The sequence below is a fragment of the Embiotoca jacksoni genome, unplaced genomic scaffold, assembly GCF_022577435.1.
Source record: "Embiotoca jacksoni isolate LCO1_2020_lvr unplaced genomic scaffold, fEmbJac1.0.p SCAF_55, whole genome shotgun sequence".
Lineage (NCBI taxonomy): Eukaryota > Metazoa > Chordata > Actinopteri > Embiotocidae > Embiotoca > Embiotoca jacksoni.
The window spans coordinates 833,972-843,196 of NW_027185409.1; the positions used below are offsets into that span (position 1 = coordinate 833,972).

At 47.0% G+C, this 9,225-nt stretch overlaps 2 protein-coding genes across 2 annotated transcripts; one reads left to right on the forward strand and one right to left on the reverse strand.

Annotated features, from left to right (window-relative positions):
• Positions 1 to 607: 607 nt before the first annotated feature.
• Positions 608 to 1,941, reverse strand: exosc6 (exosome component 6). The gene is made up of 2 exons (XM_069172857.1): positions 1,588 to 1,941; positions 608 to 1,226 (listed from the first exon to the last, which is right to left on the reverse strand). The coding sequence occupies exons 1-2, from the start codon at positions 1,863 to 1,865 to the stop codon at positions 680 to 682; spliced, it is 825 nt and encodes a 274-aa protein (XP_069028958.1). The 5' UTR covers positions 1,866 to 1,941; the 3' UTR covers positions 608 to 679.
• A 582-nt stretch (positions 1,942 to 2,523) lies between these two features.
• LOC138212467 (alanine--tRNA ligase, cytoplasmic-like) lies at positions 2,524 to 8,365 on the forward strand. The gene is made up of 10 exons (XM_069172853.1): positions 2,524 to 2,631; positions 4,082 to 4,239; positions 4,323 to 4,511; positions 4,942 to 5,087; positions 5,432 to 5,623; positions 5,838 to 5,982; positions 6,888 to 7,033; positions 7,143 to 7,251; positions 7,520 to 7,670; positions 7,907 to 8,365. Exons 2-10 carry the CDS (start codon positions 4,096 to 4,098, stop codon positions 7,996 to 7,998), a joined length of 1,314 nt encoding a protein of 437 aa, XP_069028954.1. The 5' UTR covers positions 2,524 to 2,631; positions 4,082 to 4,095; the 3' UTR covers positions 7,999 to 8,365.
• The last annotated feature ends 860 nt before the right edge of the window (positions 8,366 to 9,225 follow it).

Genomic DNA, 9,225 nt, shown 5'->3' on the forward strand with positions numbered 1-9,225 from the left:
AAAATGAAGTGTTTCTAACCTCGCGTCCTAAAACAGAAGAAGTGTGATCATTTATTTGACCTTTCCGAGCAGGAATGACCTCGAAAGATGTGCAAACATAAAGCCGAATCCGCAGCTTCAGATGTGTTGAACCAACAGTTCACAACCAAAAGATCTTCAGTTCATTAACATGGAGGACTAAAGGAAGCAGAAAATATTTAAGCAATACTACCCTAGTATCTAGTTAAAAAGAAAAGAGTCAGTAATCTCTTCCCTCTGCTGTAACTAAACCTCAGAGAGAGCGCCCTCTAGTGGCATTAAGGTCACTTACATCACAAACCTCTGGTGGAATTTACCTGCAGCATTTTTAAATGTCATTTCATTTTGTTTTAATCAACACAGGTTTGAACCGCTCTTAAACTCCAAACATCCCCCAAAAAATGTTCTGGTGACCAAATTATGACAAACATATGATATTTTTTTTTTTTTTTTGTGCTTCGTATGTTGACGATGTTTTCAGGAACTTTCCCAAATTAACAATCTAATCTAATTTATTAATTTATGTTTTTTTTTCCTCTCTGATGTCGGGCCGATTTGAAGCTTCAAACTGCAAAAAAAACCAAACCAATTTATGAGCATAAAAATATTTAATTAGAAAACAATATGTTGTGTTGTGGAGGTGAGGACCGGCCGCAGCCTCTCAGCTCTCGGAGGGCGGAAGAGCCGCCTTGCGTACGGCTTTGGTCAGAGCCTGTTGGACGGCCGGGTACAGTTTGTAGCATCCCTCGATGCAGGTCCGAACCCCGGCCGTCAGAGTGTCCTCGCTCATCTCCCCGTCCGACCGCAGCCCGGAGACCTGGTTCAGGCTGGGGAGGAAGGCGACGACCAGCCGGCCCTGGTTCTCGCCGCCGACCGAGCTGCGGCGGTTCTCCTCCTCGTGGGACGGGTCGACCACGTAGGAGGCGCCGTCCTGGCGGACGGAGCAACCGAGCACCAGGTCGTACATCTCGATCCCGGCGTCCGCCAGCGCCAGAGAGGCGCAGGTGACGGCGTGGGCCAGCACCGAGCCGCTGTTCTCCAGAACCACGACGTTGACCTCGATCTGAGAGCGCGGGTACTTCTGGAGGCACACGGCCGGCTGCAGGCTCTCGTGGAGCATCAGGGAGAAGTCCTTCTCCTGGCTGCCCTGGATCCAGGAGCCCCTCTCCGGGCAGGAAAACGGAGCGAAGCGCATGTCGGTGGTCAACCTGGACGCACGGAGACAGACGGGTGCGTTAAATTCTGTTCATTGTAGATATCACAAACATCAGGTGTTCAGTTTGATGTAGAAACGTGGATGCTGAGCATCATTCAGAATAGAAATGACAAAGTTATGACCACTTTTAAAAGATAAAACCACCTGTATTTAAGCATAATTATGGTAACTAGTAATATTTAATAAATCTGCAGCATATAAACACAGATTACATCACAGATGTAGAAATGCGTGTTCTCACAAATAAAACCCAAATAAGCTGAATTCAAACCACATTTGAAAGTTAAATTTGTTTGTTTACTTTGTTGTAAATCAATAAATATGATTTTTATTTTTATTTAAACACTGCACACCTTCCACATTTCATATCCGTCTCGTCTTTCCGCTCCGTTTCGCGGGGACCGTAAACGCAGCACATCAGCTTGGTGTTTCCGGCCTCGATGTACGCGGAGCCTTTAGCTTGGCTCACCAGGCCGCAGCGGACGAACACCGGCCGGACGTCGACCTGGTCCCGCTGCCGGCCGTCCGCTCTGGGGCCCGGGGAGCCGGGGGCCGCGGCGGGTTGGCACGCGAACAGAGACGGGCTCTGAGACACTTCTGGGCCGCGTACGCGCTTCGTGTCAGTCGGCATGGCGCCGCGGCGGAGGAGCAGCGACAACAAGCACAAGGACCGGTCCTACACGAAAACCTGTCCCCCCGGAAACACGACCGGATCAGAAATGTTTCCGCCGATGCGCACTACTGGAGGAAATGACGTATCTAAATAACAGGTGCTGCTGAATGCAGTAATATTTCATCATCTCTTCTTTTCCTTTGTCATAACTTCACAAATTATTACAATACTTATGATAAAGCAACATGACGACGAGGACGACAAGCAAAAGCAAAAATAATACCTACAAAAATCTGACTATCGACACGAATTTAAATTAAACTTTTTAATAACAAATATCATGCTCAACCTTTACTCTTTTTTCATTTCTTTTTTTATTGATTGACAAACAACGTATAACAAATAACCAGAGGGACGCAGATATTAATATTAGAAAATCAAAATAGGTATAATTAACAGGCATATAAACTATATATCGGCTGTATAAAATACACAACACAAGAATAACATATACTTATTATAAAACATAAATATGAGTTATTGTCTTTTCCATTGCATCAGCCAAAGCAGGGAACTCTGTGCCACTGATGCGGCGGGCTCGGCTAAGAGCGACAGCGCGGTTGTCCAATGGGAATTGAGATCGGCTGACGCGCCGGCGCGGACGGACCAATGAGCGGCCGCCGTGGGCGCGTTCGCCGACGCCGCGCTTCCCTTCTGCGGTCCGACCCAGCGCGGTGAGTCCGGGAGCAGCAGCCGATTCATTCCGCGAGAACAGCGACTTCCTGTGAGTATAAACATTCACTCAGGTGCTCTTCGGAGGAATAACGTTCACCGACGGCGTCCAGCGGAGAAGCTTTCTGTCCGAGGTTGTGCTGAAGTCTCTCGTCTCGTGCTGAAGTCACAGCGGGTAGCACGACAGGCTAACATTAGCTTCGCTGACGTCAGTTTAACAGTCAGCAGGACGCCGGTTTAAAAAAAATAAAATAAAATAAACGTAAATAAATATTCGAGGCAGTTTGAGAGGAGCTGCGGTGTCTGACGTGACTGTCACTGTTTTCTGTGCCGGTTGTTTACAGCTCAGGGTGTCCTGGAGAGGACAGCGAGAGGACAGGAAGTCAACCCTGAGAGACACTTCATGTCTCGTTTTTACTCTGAATTCATGGACACAAACATGATGGTGGAAGAAACACCAAAACCAAGACGTGTCACCTTGAATGAGACTCTGGACATAAAGATGGTGTCAGTCTTTAACCCTCTCTGTGAAACAGCTCGATGATCCTGGAGTGAATCACACAACTCAAAATGTTCCTGTCAACAAGTCATTAGATCCTGTTTTCTGTCCTTTTAAAAAACGTTTTATTTTTTATTGTTATAACACCAGGCTGAACTTTCCATCCCATCACCCCCCAGAGTCTCGACTCTCTCCTCTGGTTGCCATCCCGGTGGTTTGGTAGTCAGGATGGGGTTTCCTTTGCCGGCTAGTTGTTGTTTTTTAACGCTGATGGGAATTCAACTCTTCCGCCTTTTTAATTATAGACAGCATCCTGCTGCTTTTTGACACTGTAGTTACGGTGATTTGTTTCAGAAATATTTAAAGTTCAATTTAAATCCTTCAGGAGCGTTTAAAAGGTTTTAAATCTGCTTCTGACCTTATTTCAACATATTTTTGACTGTAAAATGTTTTGGAGGATCAGCACCACCAAGTTGTTTATCTCGAGGCGCTTAACTTCGACTATTTTGTTTGGTTGCATTTCTACAGAACATCTGTTAACGTTAATAATATTAATGATTTAGGCACAAAGTGAAAAGCCTCAACCAGTAAAGGTGTTTTATTAAACTATGCTCAGGTTTGTTCTGTAAAGGCAGCGAACAACAACAACAAAAAAAGACAATGAAATGAATTGCAGGTATGTGATTGACGGTTGATCGTAAGCCTCTTGATCTGACCTGCCGAGTTCAATTCAACCTGGACGTTTCGGATCAAAACAAACGTTCGTCGGTTGAGATCACGTGACTCACTTGCCTGCAGGTGTTTTACCTTCCCAGCTATAAATAAGAGGAAGGATGGGTGCAGCCGTAACGCACGAGTAGTTCGACCACAGAAACGGCATCATTGCTGCTTTAAGACTTTTATGACCCTTTTAAAACTTTGTTGAAAGTTTTAATTGGAGGCGGAGCCGCTCCGGTTGGTTCTCTGCTCACTCGTATTTTTCTCTTGTGCTTTTCCCGCTCAGAGAGCTGATCCAGAATGGACTCCTTCTTGAGCGCAGCTCAGATCCGCGAGAAGTTCATCGACTTCTTCCGGCGCTACGAGCACCAGTACGTCCACTCGTCGGCCACCGTCCCGCTGGACGACCCCACGCTGCTCTTCGCCAACGCCGGCATGAACCAGGTACCGAAAAAACTCCTTCAGCCGGATTTACAACGTTCTGCTGAAATCATCAAATTTGACTTTCGTTCCTCTTCCTCCTCAAGTTCAAGCCCATCTTCCTCAACACCATCGACCCGTCCCATCCCATGGCCCGGCTGCGTCGGGCCGCCAACACCCAGAAGTGCATCCGCGCGGGAGGCAAACACAACGACCTGGACGACGTGGGGAAAGACGTCTACCACCACACCTTCTTCGAGATGCTCGGCTCCTGGTCTTTCGGCGACTACTTCAAGGTATTGAGTTCAGCTGTCACCTTTTTTTTGGGGGTGTCTTCGGACTGGAACTGATGCTTAAAACTGAGTCGTGAAAAAATTATTGATATTGATCCCTGAGATTTGTTTGTATTTTACAATTGTCACCAAAGTACATAATAAGTTGGACATTAGGAGGTTAGAAAAACTTCTGTTCTGCAATTTCTTGTCACTTTTTTGGGCCAATTTGTCCATCAAAGTATCTGCAAAAAGCAACGACTGACTCTACCGTCCTGGTTTTTACGTTATCAGCTGTTGTTCCCTTCATTTCGATATGATTTGCTCCGTGTGGACGTCTCGCAGCCTTTTTCTGTTCTGTCAACACGTCCGACTCATTAAAAGGAAACTAACCGACAGTATCAACGTGCAATAATTCACACTTTAAAGTTTATTGGTTCTCGTTCTCGTATAGCATCTGGCCTGTAAGATGGCACTGGAGCTGCTGACTCAGGAGTTTGGGATTTCCATCGACCGGCTGTACGTCACCTACTTCGGAGGGAACGACGACGCCGGCCTGGAGCCCGACCTGGAGTGCAAACAGATCTGGATGGACCTGGGGTGAGAACAAGATATATATATATATATAATTAATTTAATAGCCTTGCATTATATAAACAATCCGGCGGTCTAAATCTGTCACAGATGAGGACGTTTGCTCATTTCACCTTCTTAGATTCACTTCTCTGCTTAAATAAAACCACTTCTCTTACATCACTTACTTTCTTTCTGTTGCTTTTGAGAAGACACGATATTAATCAAAATGTCTTTCTTTATTTTTGTAATAACATTTGAATAATCAGGCTCTTACATGACGGTTTGAAATGTCACTCTAAATACTCCCCAAAAGAATCAAAGTCATAAAAATAAGTCCCGCCCCCTCCCTGTCTCTGTGGTGTGTTCAGGGTGGCGGAGGCTCGCATCCTGCCCGGCAGCATGAAGGATAACTTCTGGGAGATGGGGGACACCGGCCCCTGCGGCCCCTGCAGCGAGATCCACTTCGACCGCATCGGCGGGAGAGACGCCTCCCACCTGGTGAACATGGACGACCCCAACGTGCTGGAGATCTGGAACCTGGTCTTCATCCAGTTCAACAGGTAACCAACGCACAGGTCAAAGTACGTCACGTCGACCTGCAGCTTCCAACGAGGCTTTTTCACCGGTTAAAGCGATGCAGGTTCTTTCAAAGCTGAACGTGACGGCAGCACGTCTGACTACAAAGACGACCGACGACTGAGATCAGGTGTTGCTGGAATCTGGACGTGCTCGATCTGTTACCGTTTCTGATTTGAACTCTGGTTTCCTGCTCAGAGAGTCGGAGACGGAGCTGAAGCCGCTGCCCAAGAAGAGCATCGACACGGGGATGGGTCTGGAGCGCCTGGTGTCCGTCCTGCAGGACAAGATGTCCAACTACGACACCGACCTCTTCGTCCCGTACTTCGAAGCCATCCAGAAGGTACCGACTTCTAAGATTCTGCATCTGTACCTTCAGGACTGCTGGCGCACCGAAGGGTCACCTGCTTGTTTTAAGGAAAGAACCCCCAAAAAAATTAGCACGGAGCAGCGCGCTTTAAAAATTAAATTTCTAAATGGACAAAATCAATATTGATATCAGATTTTAATTTGGCTGCAGTGTGTCCTTAATCCTCCTCTTCCTGATGTGATGTAAGAACGGCAGTAATCCAAAATGTGTCACAGGAAACAGTAAGAATGAATGAATAAATAAAAAAACATGAATAAATCCAAACATTTGTGTTTATTAGGAGGAAAGCAAATTCCCCTCTGAATGAGAAGTGGAAGTGTGAAGCTGATCTTTAGTGTCATTACCGGCTAATTTTCTAATAAACAAGCAGCTGTGACACCAGAAACACCATCTGCAGCAAAAGAGTTTGGTTTTTTTTAACGTAAAATTATGGTGCGTTCATGAGCAGCTGGGACGTAGGAAAGTTCAGACCTCGCACCTACCAAACTGGGAATATCCAACCGGGGAAGAGTTGGAGGTTATCGATGGCTCTGAGAAGAGTTTGTGGCGAAAGTAAGGAAAATGTACCTGCTCTGAAAATGACGTGAAATAGTTAAATAAAAACAACAGTTCATAAAAACATGTATAAATAATATTCACCTCTTGAGCTCCATTTCGTCTCCGTGTCGGTTTATCTGGATGCTGATGAGGTTGTTTGTCATTTTTCGGTGTTCTCACAACTGAAAACGGAGAAAGATGTCCGGCGGTGGCTTCTGTGGGAACGCTCCTGATTCCCAGCTTCCTGAACGCACCACTAGTTAGCAACCGAGAGTTTAAATTACAGCAAGTAAAAGATCCAGAAACCTAAACATCTATAACCCGGTCTGTGTTGGTTGCAGGGCACCGGGGCTCGGCCGTACACCGGGAAGGTGGGCGCCGAGGACGCCGACGGCATCGACATGGCCTACCGCGTGCTGGCCGACCACGCCCGCACCATCACCATCGCCCTGTCGGACGGCGGTCGCCCTGACAACACGGGACGAGGGTGAGACGCCCACGTTAATACTGCAAAACGCCACTTTCCTGGCAGCGTGTCTACGGTTTCAACGTTTTGCCGTCGGGTTTTGATGTTTGGTTGTTTCCACCGCGTGCAGCTACGTGTTGAGGAGGATCCTGCGCCGCGCCGTCCGGTACTCCCACGAGAAGCTGGGAGCTCAGCGGGGCTTCTTCGCCTCTCTGGTGGACGTCGTCGTCCAATCCTTGGTGAGATTTTCTTCTCCACCCGCCTCGTTTTTTTTCGATCCAGGATACTTAAAAACCTGAATTTTGACATTTTCTTATGTCTGATTGCACCGTAGCTGCTTCTCCACAGACTTCCAACCACATTCACTATTGTTTTCCTGAAGATATCAGGACTCAGGAAGTAGCGATGCCGAACTGTAGAAAAGATTATTGTTCATATTTCTGTCGACATTCAACACAATAAAAGCAGCTTTACATGGCGACCTCTGACCTTCTCCTCTTTCTCCAGGGCGAAGCGTTCCCGGAGCTGAAGAAAGACCCCGACATGGTGAAGGACGTTGTCAACGAGGAGGAGGAGCAGTTCCTCAAAACCCTCAGCAGAGGGCGCCGTATCCTCGACAGGAAGATTGTGAGCCTGGGAGACTGCAAGACCATCCCAGGTGAGACACCCAACTCACAAACCTGACCATTTATTTACATTTTTTTTAGGAGAGAGTTTATTTTAAGATCATCAAGATATGTTTTAACTTTGATGATGGTTTTTGACTCCTCCCATCTCCTCTCTGTCCACATCATCACTTCCTTTCCTTTTTTCTCCGTCACTCCTCTTGTTTTTCTTTTTTTTTTCTTCCCTTTTTAATCCCATCTCGATGTGTTTGTTGGCTTCATGGATCAGTCTCCCTCCTTCATCCATCTGTCTTGTCTTCATATCTCAAATCTTTTTCTTGCTCGGTGTATAAAAACAGTCCCGCTGGCGACAGGAAATGAATCGAAACAGCTCAAAAATCCCAATAACTGGAAACCGAAGCAGCTTTTCCTCGTGAACCTCCTCCGGGATTGTTTGTGAACAGTGTATTGGATTTCTTTGACAGATTGTTGTCTTCCTCAGACTTTTATTTATTTCATCTCAAACGGTGACTTCTACATTTGTATTTTAACACAAATCTTGCCGAGTCTTTTAAAAAAAAAAAAAAAAAACAAGCATAGATTTAAATACAATAAGAGCAGAAACTCCACGTCGGACTCGTGGAAATGCCGAATGTTCGCTGTCCGACTGAAGGACACGCGTGTCAGACGTCTGTCCTGCATATCAAGCAGCTCGTCTCTCTCTCTCTCTCTCTCTCTCTCGCTCTGTCGGTGCGTCCAGGCGACACGGCGTGGCTGCTCTACGACACGTACGGCTTCCCCCTGGACCTGACCTCGCTCATCGCCGAGGAGAAGGGCATGGGGGTGGACATGGCTGCCTTCGAGGAGGAGAAGAAGGCGGCGCAGGTGAGGAGACCGAGAACTCTGTGTGTGTGTGTGTGTGTGTGTGTGTGTGTGTGTGTGTGTGTGTGTGTGTGTGTGTGTGTGTGTGTGTGTTTTTCACCTTGTCAGCGTTCTGCAGTTTTGCACTGTAAGTCAGAATCGGGAGTCGAGCACCTGCTGTTTAAATACGGCTGCATTTTACGCCACATAATCCCTCCATGTTTGATTTATCAAACTGATTGATTTCTGCTCTGTAATACTGCAGCTGTGTGTGTGTGTGTGTGTGTGTGTGTGTGTGTGTGTTGTGTGTGAGAGGACAAACCCACTCTGACTTCGGTCACAACTCTGAAGTGAAACTTGAGGTTAAGAAAATAAGCTTCAAAAAGTGGTATGTTTGGGTGCGTGTCCGTTTGATTGACAGGATTCCTCTATAGGTGGGCGGGGCATAGTATCGTCGGGTTTGAAACGATTATACCTGATCAGTAATCACCCAGTGCAAACAAAATGTGTGTGTGTGTGTTTCAGTTGAAGTCTCAGGGTAAAGGCGCAGGAGACGCCGACCACATCATGCTGGACATCTACGCCATCGAGGAGCTGAGAAACCAGCAGACTCCGCCCACAGACGACTCCCCCAAGTACAAATACAGCTCCGACGACAGCGGCAGCTACAGTGAGTCGCCTGAACAATTCACACACACACACACACACACACACACACACGCTTTCCAGACGGATGGCGGTGGACGC

Excerpts from the sequence above, each read along its gene's own strand:
- exosc6 (XM_069172857.1), bottom strand. The coding sequence starts at position 1,865 with ATGCCGACTGACACGAAGCGCGTACGCGGCCCAGAAGTGTCTCAGAGC. Across the intron at positions 1,227-1,587 it reads ACGGATATGAAATGTGGAAG|GTTGACCACCGACATGCGCT; the intron begins GTGTGCAGTGTT and ends CCGTGCGTCCAG.
- LOC138212467 (XM_069172853.1), top strand. The coding sequence starts at position 4,096 with ATGGACTCCTTCTTGAGCGCAGCTCAGATCCGCGAGAAGTTCATCGAC. Across the intron at positions 5,983-6,887 it reads ACTTCGAAGCCATCCAGAAG|GGCACCGGGGCTCGGCCGTA; the intron begins GTACCGACTTCT and ends TGTTGGTTGCAG. Across the intron at positions 7,034-7,142 it reads CCTGACAACACGGGACGAGG|CTACGTGTTGAGGAGGATCC; the intron begins GTGAGACGCCCA and ends CACCGCGTGCAG.